This window comes from Marmota flaviventris, chromosome 20 (genome assembly GCF_047511675.1).
Source record: "Marmota flaviventris isolate mMarFla1 chromosome 20, mMarFla1.hap1, whole genome shotgun sequence".
Taxonomy (NCBI): Eukaryota; Metazoa; Chordata; class Mammalia; order Rodentia; family Sciuridae; genus Marmota; species Marmota flaviventris.
The window spans coordinates 323,097-337,599 of NC_092517.1; the positions used below are offsets into that span (position 1 = coordinate 323,097).

At 60.8% G+C, this 14,503-nt stretch overlaps 1 protein-coding gene across 1 annotated transcript in view; it reads right to left on the minus strand.

Annotated features, from left to right (window-relative positions):
* Positions 1-832: 832 nt before the first annotated feature.
* The window catches only part of Suclg2 (succinate-CoA ligase GDP-forming subunit beta), a 199,433-nt gene continuing 185,762 nt past the window's right edge, over positions 833-14,503 (minus strand). The window contains exons 10-11 of the mRNA XM_027931831.2: positions 11,993-12,113; positions 833-1,676 (exon numbers count right to left, since the gene is read on the minus strand). Of these exons, the coding sequence (XP_027787632.2) occupies positions 1,561-1,676; positions 11,993-12,113 (237 nt within the window). The 3' untranslated portion in view covers positions 833-1,560. The remainder of the gene's footprint in view (positions 1,677-11,992; positions 12,114-14,503) is intronic.

Sequence of the window (14,503 nt, forward strand, 5' to 3'; positions counted from 1 at the left end):
AGGGCATGGTGGTGCAGGAGACACAGCCCCCAGGGGACAGCCTGCATCTGACCCCATAGGCACCGCAGGGACCCTGCAGGTCCCGGGAACAACGCCACACAGTGTTGGGTGCCCTGGAGCAGCACGCGCACATGGCCTCCCAAGGTTTCCTTGGAAGACCTTGACCACCAACCTCCACTTGAAAGGCAAATGTTACTTGCTGGCTACTCACCCTTTCCCTGGAGGACTGCAGGACGACTCCATGCCTCCGTCCCCTCTGGCCGAGTGGAAGTATGTCCATGAGGAGGGAAGCTGGCCTTGGGTGAAGACAGAAATTCCAACCGGCAGACAGTCGCCTCATCTCAGGGTGCAGAGCGACTGTTTTCACCCACTAGCACCCTGTTAAGCCACAGAGGGATGAGGGGCTGAGAGACCGGAGGCGAATCCCTCCACGGGTGTTCACTGGGCTCTTGGCATTCTGTCCACATGGAAACTCACAGAGCAGCGTGAGCCGCTGGAAAGCAGGCAGGGCAGTGGGTGCTGCAGGCCCGGCTGGAGGAGAGCCCGTAACAGGCAGGGTCTGGCCGCGCAGGAGCCCCCACCCCCTCCACTCTGTGTGGCCGCCGCTCAGGCGCTTCCCGGCTTCTGCTTGGTAAATACTCCTAGTTCTTCACTGAGTCATCTTCTGCTGTGGGACCAGTTAGGGGAGAGGCTGAGGGAGGTGGAGTGACCCAGGGGTAGCTGAGACTCTGCAGTTTGGAGCCGTGAGCATCTAAGGCATGAGTGCTGGTGGTTCAGCAAAAGAAAAATCGTTCAAGGAACAGAATCGACTAAAATGAGAAAAGCACACGTCTTCGAGTGTAAGAAGCATGATTTTATTTAAAATTGCCTACAGATAAAAATTCACCAAAATTTGAACAAAAACTAAATTCAAATTTTTCCCACCACGAAAATGGACGGAATGGAAAGCCCCACATTCCCTGAGGTGAGAACTTCCCACCTTTCTACCTCAGCTGGTGGCGCTGGGTGAGGACGGGAGGGAGGGAGACTCGGCTCTGCAGAAGCACCAGTCTGACCTTCAGTGCCGGGTCACCTGCCAGGACTCGGTTACGGAGGGTCGGAGGGTCCGTGAGCATCAGCACGCACCAGCTTTGGCCCTGAACTGGGAGCTCACGAGTGAGGCCTCAGGGAGAGGTGAAGGGTGTGCTCAACGGTAAGGCCACGGTGAAAGCAAGCACGGGGTCGACGTGGAGACGCACGACGAGGCCCCTCCGGGGGACACTGTGGCTGTGTGGGAATCAGGCACCACACCCGTGGTGACCGGGCGTCAGAGCTACCTGCCTGGATGTCCCCCTGTACCCCTGACGGCCTGTGGGTTCTGGTTAGGTGAGATTCGGGGTCCGGGAACCAGGGCCTTGTGGTGAGGCCGTCCCGGCCCACTGGGCACTCACGTGGGGAAGCGTGGGATGGGGGGCTGCGGGGGAAGATCAGGCTGGGCGGACACGGTGATGGAGAGAGCAGCGGCAAGACCTTCACCCCTTCCCAGGGCGGGACCCTGCTGCACAGAGGGTCACAGGAGGGTCACTTCTTTGCCACACTGGCCACGGCTTTCTTGGCAGCATCCTCCAGGTCCACGGCGGCGGTGATGGGCAGGCCGCTGTTCCTGAGTATGCTCTGAGCCTCCTGGACGTTGGTTCCTGGGGGGGGAGGAGCGCACAGGTGAGGCTGGTGGCTGGGTCTAGGACCCCGACACAAGGTCCCACAGCTCGGCTCTGGGATCCCGGGGGGCCTCCAGGTGAGTCGGCCTTTTTCTCTCCTTTCACTCCAGCCATCCGCATTCTGAACAGTGGGAGTGTTTTCTCTGGCCCTCGGACAGATGCAAACAAGCTTCCTTCAGATGACGCGCACAGAGATGGACAACTACTCAGGAGTCTGAACAGGACAGTCTTCTGGCCTGGATTTGAGCACTGAGGACAGAGTCAAGAGAAATGTGGGGGTACGCGCAGGGAATGGCCCGCCCCACTGCGGGCTGCTGGCCCTAGAGCTTCACCAAGATGGTAAAATACGGGTTTCCATTGACAGAAGTTAAGTGGATGTCACCTGCCTGAAAGACCCCTTAGAAGGCCAGCCCGAGCCAAGACCTGACCTGAGCACCAAAGCTCTGAGAATCTGCCCATCTGTGCCCACAATCCCACTGCCCGGAGAGCGGCGGGACTCGAGCTGCCCATCCCTGTTGGCTCTCCGTAGAGGGCGGAGGCCTTGAAGATGAGCAGTGTACCCTAGGGGAGTCCCCAGGAAGCAGTGGCCAGCCAATCTGCCTTATCTACAGGTTTGCCCTGGGACCCTCCTGTGCTTACCGTGTGGACAATGCCATGGGGACCAGGCAGCAGGACTCAGATGTCCAATGAACTGTCATCTCACATCACTTCCCGAGCTTAGGACGGGGCTCAGTCGTGGACAAAGAGTGTCCAACGCAGCCTGCAGGGCCTGCCTTCCTCAGGTACACCAGGCTCCGTCAGCGAGCTCCCTGCAGGGCCTGGCTAAGTTGCTGAGTGGCCTGAACTTGTGATCCCCCTCAAGGATGGCCAGGCAGCAGGACAGCTGCACTGAGATGATGCTGCATGTTGACTGCCTGGGCCCTGGGTCACCTCAGCCACCCCCGAGGGGATGCCGGGCACCCTGTCTCTGGCTGAGGCTCACGCTCAGCTTTACGGAACACGGGAGGGAAGCAGCGCTGAATCCCGCCCTCCGCCGGCCACCTGCTCCTGTGCAGTTTTGGACGCTGGTTTAAGCCTCTTCCAGTCTCCACTTTCTACTTCCACCCAGGGACCACCACCCTCCCCACCCCCAGGACCTTCACCAGTGCTCACTGAGGACGGGCAGACGTTGAGCACCCCACTCCAGGGTGAAGAATCTCAGCAGAGGTGCCGGCAGCCCTGGTGGCCCCTTCACGGGGAAGACCACCGGGTCCCCATGGCACAGGCACTGTGTCCCCAGCCGTGCTTGTGTGCGGCCGGAGCAGCTGGCAGTGTGCACTGTGGTGAGGAGCGAGGGGAGGCGGGTGGGCTGCTGGGGAGGAGGCCCCCCAGCCCTTGCACAGGCGGTGGGACTGGGGGGTGGGAGGGGAGATGGCACAGCCCATGGCAGCCTGCAGAGGCAGGTCCTGAAGAGGAGGGGCCTCGGCAGCAGAGCCCAGCGTGAGGGAGAAGGGCCTCCTGGAATGTCGCCCAAGTCAGCACCCCTGCCCGGGCTGCCCCTGCCCCTGCCCCTGCCCAGCAGGAGGCGGCTTCTGAAACCCGAGGTTGATCCCTTGAGAGACTGCTGTCCCCACGCAATCCTCCCCACTGGCTGTGGGTGGACCAGGGCCGGGCTGCCCCTGAGAACCTGGCAGAAGCAATGGAGTCCACTTCTGAGACCACAGACAAAGCCCGGGCGCCGTCTAGTTCCCCGCGGCTCACAGTCACGACAGAGGGCCACCCCATGAGCCGCTGCTCTCTGCACAGGGCCACCTCGGGCCACAGCATGAGGAACTGCTTCCATGAGGAAGTGTGTTCCCTGCTACCGTGCCTTGATATGTCCACAGCCTGCGTGACACCTGCCTGCAGCTCAGGGATCCCGCCTGCGCAGACCCAGCTGAGACCCGGGCTGCTGTCACCACACGCGGTGCAGGGTCCACGCCCCCCTGATCACTCAGAGGGCCTAGCAATGCTTCCCGCTCCTCTGAGCACACTTCACTGTGGGAGGCTCGCTCACCAGGACACCCTGCAGAAAGTGCTCGGTGACCCAGAGGGCCCACAAGGAGACAGGGGTGGGCACCTCTGCTAGCCTTGTAGCCCCAGCACCCCAGGAGAGCCTGGGCTGGCCCCAGAGCAGCAGTGTGGGGAGCGCCGGCTGTGGCCCTGCAGCTGTGGGTGGGGTCTGGCTGCCCAGGACCAGGCTGCCGCCCTCCTCTTCACCCAGAGCAGCTCCCGGCACCCAGGCAGGTGAGGGCAGTGTGGGGCCAGGGGAGGGCGGGCAGCCACAGACCTGCCCCCAGCTCCCATCAGTGCCCTGTCAGATGCCCGACTGCTTCACGATTCTACAGCCCACTGAAACCGGTGCTGATCACACTTGCTGTTGTGATTCGATCACAGCCTTAATCATCAAGCACAGCCCAGCAGGCGCAGCACAAAGCAGCACGGGAAGGGCCCTAACAGCACAGCATGCAGCTCAGGGACGGCTCTGCCATGAGGTGTGCGCCACACGAGAGGAGCCAGGAGCAGGGAGAAACCAGTCAGGGGCAGAGGGATGCAGGGAGAGCCATGGGCACAGGCAGGAGGAAAGGGGGACAGAGACACGGGCAAGAGGAGGGAGGCAGAGAGGAGGGAGCGGAGTCAGAAACAAAGGGAAGGAGGCACAGAGGAAAGGAGAGGGCTCGGGATTCGGGGGCAGAGGCCTGGAGGAAGAGAAGAGCTGGGAAGGGAGAGGAGGAGGAGGAGGAGGAGGGAGGACAGAGTGAAGGAGGAGGGAGGAGGATGGAGTGGAGGAGGAGGAGGAGGAGGGAGGAGGATGGAGTGGAGTGGAGGAGGAGGAGGAGGAGGAGGAGGGAGGAGGAGGAGGGAGGACAGAGTGAAGGAGGAGGGAGGAGGATGGAGTGGAGGAGGAGGAGGAGGGAGGACAGAGTGAAGGAGGAGGGAGGATGGAGTGGAGGAGGAGGGAGGACGATGGAGTGGAGGAGGAGGAGGACAGAGTGAAGGAGAAGGGAGGAGGAGGGAGTGGAGGAGGAGGAGGGAGGAGGACAGAGTGGAGGAGGAGGGAGGAGGACGGAGTGGAGGAGGAGGAGGGAGGAGGAGGGAGGAGGAGTGGAGGAGGAGGGAGGAGGGAGGAGGACAGAGTGAAGGAGGAGGGAGGAGGATGGAGTGGAGGAGGAGGAGGGAGGAGGAGTGGAGGAGGAGGGAGGAGGATGGAGTGGAGGAGGAGGAGGGAGGAGGAGGGAGGAGGAGTGGAGGAGGAGGGAGGAGGAGGAGGAGGAGGAGGAGGAGGGAGGAGGACAGAGTGAAGGAGGAGGGAGGAGGAGGAGTGGAGGAGGAGGGAGGAGGAGGAGGAGGACAAGCAGAGAAGGAGCAGGACAGAGTGGAGGAGAAGGGAGGATGATGGAGTGGAGGAGGAGGAGGGAGGATGGACTGGAGGAGGAGGAGGGAGGAGGACAGAGTGAAGGAGAAGGGAGGAGGATGGAGTGGAGGAGGAGGAGGAGGGAGGAGGACAATTGGAGGAGGAGGGAGGAGGAGGAGGAGGAGGAGGAGGAGGGAGGAGGACAAGCAGAGAAGGAGCACGACAGAGTGGAGGAGGAGGGAGGAGGAGGGAGGAGGAGGAGGGAGGAGGAGGAGGAGGAGGGAGGAGGAGGAGGAGGAGGAGGACAAGCAGAGAAGGAGCAGGACAGAGTGGAGGAGGAGGGAGGAGGATGGAGTGGAGGAGGAGGAGGGAGGATGGAGTGGAGGAGGAGGAGGGAGGATGGAGTGGAGGAGGAGGAGGAGGAGGAGGGAGGATGGAGTGGAGGAGGAGGAGGAGGAGGAGGGAGGATGGAGTGGAGGAGGAGGAGGAGGAGGAGGGAGGATGGAGTGGAGGAGGAGGAGGAGGAGGGAGGACAGAGTGAAGGAGGAGGGAGGAGGATGGAGTAGAGGAGGAGGAGGGAGGATGGAGTGGAGGAGGAGGGAGGATGGAGTGGAGGAGGAGGGAGGAGGATGGAGTGGAGGAGGAGGAGGAGGAGGAGGAGGAGGGAGGACAGAGTGAAGGAGGAGGGAGGAGGAGGACCAACAGCAGGAGGAGGACAAGCAGAGAGAAGCAGAGCTGGAGAAGAGAGGAGGGCTGGAGAGAGGGACCAACCAGGGATACTGAAGAGACAAAGCCCTGCAGGTAACTCAGGCTGACAGAGGCGTACCCCTGCCCCTCCTTGGATGCCCTGCTGCCCACTGACCCTGCCCTGGCCATCATGTACCCCGTGCTTCCTGGGCCTTGTGAGCGCAGCTGGAAGGGAAGTGGGAGCACAGAGAAGGGGCACAAAGAAGACCAGCAGCCCCTGCACCCAGGTCACCAGAGAGGGACGGGGACAGGGTGACGTTCGAGGGAGCTCCGTTTCTCCTGGACTCACCCAGGCTGACATCCACCCCATCCTTGTCCCCACCTCTGTTTTTAAGCAGACACGGTCCCACTGCTCCGGGGGACGGTCAGTGACCTCGGTGACCACCATGGTTGGCCGCCCAGTGTCCCAGCCAAGCCTGCCAGAGCCCGTCCAGCCCACGGCCTCTATGCTAAGAATAGCTTTCACATTCTCAAGTGGCTGGGTAATAACATCAGAGGAGTATTTTGTGATGTATAAAAACTGCATGGAATTCAAACTCCAGTGTCTACACATAAGGCCTTCTTGGAGCACGGCTGCACTTAGGGGTCTGCGGTGTGGACGACTCCCTGTGCTCTGTGATGGGCACAGGGCTGTGACACAGGCAGTGTGGCCGCAGGCCTGCAGGGTGAGCAAGTCTGTCTGCAGACAGAGAGGAAAGCAGCCAGGTAGGTAGGTGGATACAAAGACAGGTAGGCAGGTATATAGGTACGCAGGTGGGCAGGTAGGTAGACAAGAAGAAAGGCAGGCAGGCAGGTAGGGAGGTGTAGAGAAAGACAGAAGGTAGGTAGGTGGGTGGGTAAACGGAAGGGAAGACAGAGAGGGAGCAATAAGGAAGACAGGAAGGTAGGTGGATGGACGATGGACAGGCAGATGGAGGTGATACATAGGTGGCTGGGTGGGTGGGGGAACAGACAGACAGACAGACAGACAGGTAGGTAGGTAGGTAGAGGGAGGTCAGTGGAAACCTGCTGTCTGTGAATGCACATCTCTTCCTGGATGCTCACTGCCCTGTCCCCTTCCTTGTCTTCTCTAAGTGACACACCGGGAGCCATATTTCCTTGATGGCAGGTGAACCTAGGTAAGTCGTCATGTCTGTCTGCTCCACCCGGTGGCTGTGTATTGGAAATGCAGCGATTCTGAGAACCGGGGGCAGTGCGGCTGCTGCTGTGCCCACTGCCCTCCTGAACTGACCTGCGCCTGACATCCAGCACCGGGGGTGGCGTGTGCAGCCACTGAGGAGTCCGCGTGGTAACCGGATGCTAGCGCTCAGGAGCCCAGGGCTCTGGTGATGCAGGAACTCCTCTCAGGGACCTATGAAGCTGCCACAGTTTCACTCCCGTTTCACAGAGGGGGCTGTGGCATTTTAAACCTGGCCGTGATCTGGGTAGCTGAAGGACCTGGGGACAGTACTGTCATTTTAAAGCTCTCAATTTCTCATTGTGGAACATCTAAGTGCCTTGAGCCCTCACATTTTATGAAAAGCACAGCTGACACGGGTACCCGGGGGCTGTACCATGTCCACATGTCATGTGCTCTGTGTCACGGAAGGAGCCGAAACCCGGGCGTGAAAGTGTACCTACTGGTGCATCACCCAGGATGCCGGAGCCACGGTGTGTCCAAGCCAGGTGTGTCCGCGCCTGCGCCCCCTCGCAGGGCCCAGCGCCGAGGCCAGGGTGTCCTCTGAGGGTGTGCCAGCGCCGAGGCCAGGGTGTCCTCTGAGGGTGTGCGGGTGGCCAGGGCTGTGATAAATGGGTGGACATCTGACGAGGAGGGCATGAGCCCCCCGCTCTACGGCTCGGCTGGTCCCGTCACCACGAGGTACAAGGCCTTCAGGGAGGGAGCCCTACACGCCTGCAGCCTGCACGGACGTCCTTCCCCACCTCCCAAAGTCCATGCCACCGCGTGACCCCTGTCTGAATGCTCCCCCTGCAGCTCACTCTGCTGGCGGGGACGGCTTATGGCTCAGGTGTGTCCCCGAGAGGTGTGTGCTCTGGAAGCCAGGTCCCCAGTGTGGTGCTGAGGTGGCCCAAGCCCTAGTGGGGCCTGTGGGGATGATCAAGTCTGGGGGCTCCACCCTGGGAGGGGACCAGTGCAGGTCTCGGGGGGCTGAATTAGTTCCCTCAAGATGGAGCTGTCATAAAAGGAGCATGCCTGGCCTCACAGCACCACAGATCTTCTCCACGGGCCCCACTGTGTGACACCATCCACCATCGGGCCCCTCAGAGCAGGGCAAACTCAGCTCCTCCAGAGCTGTGGCCTGAACAAACCTCTTTTCTCAACCAGTCAGCCAGCCTCAGGTATCTTATTACAGAAACAGAATGGATCAATAAGGGGCCTAAGCAGTCACAGCACTGCCTCACTGTGATTCTGAACATACGTCGGGGAAGTGACCGAGTGAACTCCGTTGCTAACTCCTTCCTCGAGGAGAAGTCATTTTCTGAGAGCTTAACACTGCCTGCCATTTCCTTTCTGACCCTCATGAGACATTTCAGGGCTCAGGACAGAGGGAGGTTTAGGCCCAGGGCTCCTGGAATTCTAGGTCTTGCTGGGGGTCTCTCTCCACACTGGGATCTGCACACTGCAGTCCATGACCAGGTCTCTTCCACTCTGCCTCTGCACAAGATTATGCAGAGCCAGGCCACCTCTGTGGTCCTCCATGCCCCTCAGTGCCACAGCACACAGCTGAGTAGCTGGGGGTGGGGCCCATGGCACAGGGAGCCTGCGAGTGGGCTGTCCACATGGCCCAGGGCACCTGAGAGCGGACTCTCCACATGGCCCAGGGCACCTGTGATGGACTCTCCACATGGCCCAGGTGCCTGCGAGTGGGCTGTCCACATGGCCCAGGTGCCTGTGAGTGGACTCTCCTCATGGCCCAGGTGCCTGTGAGTGGGCTCTCCACATGGCCCAGGGCACCTGAGAGTGGACTCTCCACATGGCCCAGGTGCCTGTGAGTAGACTATCCACATATAGCCCAGGGCAACTGAGAGTGGACTCTCCACATGGCCCAGGGCACCTGTGATGGACTCTCCTCATGGCCCAGGGAGCCTGCGAGTGGACTCTCCACATGGCCCAGGGCACCTGAGAGTGGACTCTCCACATGGCCCAGGGCACCTGAGAGTGGACTCTCCACATGGCCCAGGATGCCTGTGAGTGGACTCTCCACATGGCCAATGGTGCCTGTGAGTGGACTCTCTACATGGCCCAGGGTGGGCTGTCCAGTGGGCTGTCCACATGGCCCAGGTGCCTGTGAGTGGGCTGTCCACATGGCCCAGGGCACCTGTGAGTGGGCTGTCCACATGGCCCAGGGTGGGCTGTCCAGTGGACTCTCCACATGGCCCAGGGAGCCTGAGAGTGGACTCTCCACACGGCCCAGGGCACCTGAGAGTGGACTCTCCACATGGCCCAGGGTGCCTGTGAGTGGACTCTCTACATGGCCCAGGTTGGGCTGTCCACACGGCTGTCCACATGGCCCAGGGAGCCTGCGAGTGGACTCTCCACATGGCCCAGGGTGGGCTGTCCAGTGGGCTGTCTACATGGCCCAGGTGCCTGTGAGTAGACTCTCTACATGGCCCAGGTTGGGCTGTCCACACGGCTGTCCACATGGCCCAGGGTGGGCTGTCCAGTGGGCTGTCCACAGGACTGCAGACCTCTCTCTACTGGGGCCACATGACCACGCCTGTGGCTGGAGGGCCCTGCAGAGGAGGAGGAGAGGACTCTCCAGCCTGCAGCCCACTCACCTCCTACCCCACGTGGTGGACAGCTGTGTTTCCAGAGGAGAAAACTCCCCACGGCCCATCTCGGCCCAGATGCCTGCCTCTCCTCATGACATCTGCAGTGGACAATGGTCAGCGGCTCTTTCTGCCGAGAGGCACACATATCAGAACTGTCCTGGTGCACACTGCTGTGGGCACAACACGAGCGCCCCGCCTCCTGGTTCCAGAGATGCTCTGCAGTCTTCTGCCCAGGGAAGGGGCCGGCAACAGCCCTCTGGCCAGGCTCACCTCCCTGTGAAGCACGCCCAGCTGTGAGCTCCTCCCTGGCGGCAACACCCCTGCTGTGCAGCGCTGGTCAGACATGACCTCGCACCTCACGGGAGGAAAGGAGCTAGCTGGACCCTCACAAGACTCCTAGAGGGCAGAGGGCGGAGACGCTTCAGGGGGCACCTGGATGACCTGTCCTGGTGCCCAGCACACTCAAATCCCAGTTCACTGAAACGCAGAGCCTGTGCTGCAGGCAGGGAAACAGCATCGGGGCCAGGACTGTCGAGAGGGCAGCCCTGACCTAACAGCCCACTGCTAGGCGGAATGTCCCTATGTGCTGGGCAGTCCCTTCTCAGCTCCACCCCCGTCACTCCTGCCTCCTCCTCCTCCAGGGGAGGCACACCACCTGGAGCACAGCAGAAAGCTATGGGGGGGCCCTGGGTCTCCTGTCAGGGACAGGGAGCCAGCAGGGTCCCAGGTGTCTCTGGGAGACCCGGGCAGGGAGCCTGGGGAAGAGCTGCTCCTGGCAGCATTGGCTGATGACTGGGGTGTGTGGGGCTCGCTGACCACGTGGCCTCTGCTTCTGCGCTGCTGTGCTTCCCAAAGGAGGGTCCTCAGAGGGTGGGTGGGAGCTGATAGTACTGCGCTGGCCTCTGCAGAGAGCGCAGGTGAAGAGCCCTGGGCAAAGCTGCTGCCATGTTACCTGGGATGCAGGCCAGAACGGTGCCAGCTCTGGGAAGAGGGAGGGCAAGTCCGCTCGGCGGCCGCCACCCCGCAGCTGCTGGGGACTCAGGCTCCCTGCACCTACTGCTCCTGAGCTGGTGGCTGCTGGAGGAGGGAGTGGGCACCGCAGAGCAGGAGCCCGTGACCCATGTTCCCAGGGAGCACCGGCCCTGGGAAGAGGACGGACGAGCCGTCGCTGCTCGGACTTGGTGTTTGGCTGCATTTTCTGAACAAATGAGCAAAGTGAGTCTGTCACCTCAAGGGGAGCTATTGACTGATTTGTGGCTGAAGATAGAATTCATACTTTAAACTGAAACTCAAATCCTCAAACACTGGCACCTGCCACTGTGCACTTGAACTTGACCTTCCCCATCCTGAGGGAGACGTTCTGAGGGGCACGGACAGTGACGACCACCAGTTTCAGGGTGCTGTGTTCTGAATCGCATGGCCTCTGGGAGACCTGGATAACCCTAAAGGTTTAACGGTACGGGAGCACGTGACAAATCCTGCCAGGGTAAAATCTGTCCCAGGCAACACAGACGGACCAAATTCAATACGAGCCAAAGAAGTTCACTGAAGGGAGCTCGGACTCCATGTGAAAACTTGCCTTTAGCAAAGAGACTCTCTGGACTTTTAGCCTCGTGCCAAAGAAAGACTCCCTACAACGGGGAAGATGATGAGAAGCTCCCACTCCCAGTGGCTGCCTCTGTGGGTCCAGGGCCAACTTGAACCCCAGCCGTGCATCGCAGCAGGCTTCAGGCCAGGCCCGTGTCGGGAGACGGAGTCTGCAGCCCCTGAAGCACGGCACTCCTCCCTAAGACTGAACCTGCAGGGCCAGCCGCTGGGCCAGGCTGAAAGCAGCATGTGCCTTGACTCTTTCCAGACAGGACCCCGTTCGCCCGAGTTTTGTTAATTCACTGTTACACTCTACTGTGCCCCACGTAAAAGTTAAACTTTATCACAGGCATGTATGTGCGAGAACACACAGTATGCACAGGGCTTGCTTGTATCTGTGGTCTCGGGAACCCCCTCGGGGGCTTGGGATGTACTGCCCATGATCAGAGGGGCACTACTGTACATAACATATGTTCTACTCATAAGATGTGTGAAATCAATATAAAATACAATAGAATTTTATCACTGAAAACTGAATGACTATATTTTTAAATTCCAAGTAATACTTGTTACCAAATTAACTTACTACTCGATTACGTTAATGTGTCATTACTGACTTGTATAATCCAAAGTCAACGAAGGCTATCGAGGGTCCTCGAATTTAACAAGTACAGGGTCCCGGGACCTGGACCCCACGTGCCACTGCACTACCACATGGATGACTTGGGCGCAGGACGTCCACGAGCCTCGTGCCCAGATACACATGGCTCGAGGCCTCCCTGACAAGCCCGGGGGGAGGCAGGCACCGTCCACTCACCTTCCAGACGCACCACTAGGGGCACCTTGAGCTCCAGCTCCCGACAGGCCTTGGTGATGCCATTGGCAATGATGGCGCAGTTGACGATGCCCCCGAAGATGTTGACCAGGATGGCTTCCACCTGGAGTCAAAGACAGGAGGTGCCATCAATAGGGTGGTCCACAGCCCAGCAGCAGCGGCCCCGGTGAGGCAGGCTGGGGCCCCTTGGCTTTGCACAGGGCACAGTTCAATAAAGGGCCGGGTATGCTAAGGCTGAGTTAGGGATAACTACTAAACAGCAGCAGATAACAGGTGCCACCTAAAAATAAGGAAAGTCCAGCCACAGACAGAGTGTCCAGCCCCACCCTGCAAACCTGCCTGAGCACATTTCACAGATGAAGACTAGTCGCCTGAGGAAACGCACTTGTCTGGACTTGGTCAGCAGGCATCCGACAATCCTAATGACTAAGGACTAATGAGGGGCATTCCTCACCTGGATTATATGGTAACACCCACAGAGAGCAGCTACCCCTCCAGCCTGGCATCAGTGCACACTAAGCCCTGCGAGGCCAGCAGCGGATACCCAGAAGGGCGCTGTGGCTCACCATGGACCGTGCTAGTCCACACACTGCACATGGGGAAGGTCACCTCCCAGCACTGCAGCTCCTGACCAGAGTGCTGAATAAGAGTCCCCAGTTTTGTCCTGATCCTCCCTGGGCCCTGTCTGTTCAGTGTGGGAAGGGAGGGTCCCTGTCATCCACCAGGGCTGGAGGCCCTCAAGGTTATAGGCTTCAGAGTGTGGCACAGAACCAGCTCTGCAGGCTGCCTGCTGGGGCCCCCTGGTGGCTGCAGAGCTGTCCACCTCTAGAACATGGCCTCCCGCCCACAGGGTGGACAGCAGCTCCTGGTCCACGGGTCTGTTGAGACCCCTGGTGGCTGCAGAGCTGTCCACCTCTAGAACATGGCCTCCCGCCCACAGGGTGGACAGCAGCTCCTGGTCCACGGGTCTGTTGAGACCCCTGGTGGCTGCAGAGCTGTCCACCTCTAGAACATGGCCTCCCGCCCTCAGGGTGGACAGCAGCTCCTGGTCCACGGGTCTGTTGAGACCCCTGGTGGCTGCAGGACCTGCTCCACCTCTAGAACATGGCCTCCCGCCCACAGGGTGGACAGCAGCTCCTGGTCCACGGGTCTGTTGAGACCCCTGGTGGCTGCAGGACCTGCTCCACCTCTAGAACATGGCCTCCCGCCCTCAGGGTGGACAGCAGCTCCTGGTCCACGGGTCTGTTGAGACCCCTGGTGGCTGCAGGACCTGCTCCACCTCTAGAACATGGCCTCCCGCCCACAGGGTGGACAGCAGCTCCTGGTCCATGGGGGGGGGAGACCCCTGGTGGCTTCTGGTCCGCGGGTCTGCTGGGAGGTCTGCATGATGTCACATGTGACATGCTCAGCATGTGGCTTTAAGTGCCCTTGAAGGATGTTCATGCACCAACTTCCTCCAGAGTGGCGATGAGAGCGGTCAAGTGGCCTCCCCAGGACACTGCTGCCAGGCTGTGCTCTGCCAGCACAGGGCACAGGCCCACTGGCCTCAAGGGAAAGGCAGCCTCCTGGGAGCACCACAGATGGGCACCACTCCCCACCCATCAGGACCGGGCATGCCCAGAAGGAAACCTCTGTGCCACCCTGCGGGCCAGCGGCAGGCAGCGCTGGCTCTCCAGGGACGCCAGGGCCGTTTCCAAACAGCTGTGGGGGCAGAGCCTGCCAGAGCTGGGGAAGCACACTCCCAGGAGCAGTGGGACCCCAGCCAGGGCAGATGTCACCTGGGTCAGTCAGTGGCCTCCAGGGGCCAAGCCAACCTGGCCCGCAGCTCCTGGGCCACGGAGAAGACATGTGAGTCTCAGAGCGGGATGAGCAGAAGACACCGTGACCTGGGACCCCATTCTGGGTGCTGGCCCTGGATGGGCCTCAGTGGCCGCCAGCTCCGGGGTCTCCCCCAGGCAGCGACTCCTGGTGTTAGACAAGAGAATGACTGCAAGCACAGGCCACCACTCTGTGTGGACGCACGCCCTGCTGGAAGCACCCAGGGACGTGCGCCTCCGTGGTGGCCTGGCTCACTGTGGAGCCACCCAGCTGACAGTGCCCTGGGGTGCAGGCCAGGCAGCGTGGGCCCGGGAGCACCAGTAGCTCCTTCCATCCCCAGGGCTGAGCAAAGGTGAGTGCTGACAGCAGCTTCCAGAGGAAGGGGCCTGAGTGGACAGAGGAGAGAGGGTCTGAGCCAAGAGTGAGAAAGGGCTTCTGAGAGGGGCAAGGGAGGGGAGGGGGGCAGGGGGAGGGGGGCAGGGGGGAGGGAGAGAGGGGGGAGGGAGGGAGAGAGGGAGGAGCAGAGAAGGAGGGAGGGATGCAAAGAGGGAGAGGGTGGAGAGAAATAGGAGGGAGGGGAAGGGTGGGGGAGGGAGGGGAGAGGGGGGAGGGAGGGAGAGAGGGAGGAGCAGAGAAGGAGGGAGGGAAGGAGAGGGAGAGGGTGGAGAGAAGTGG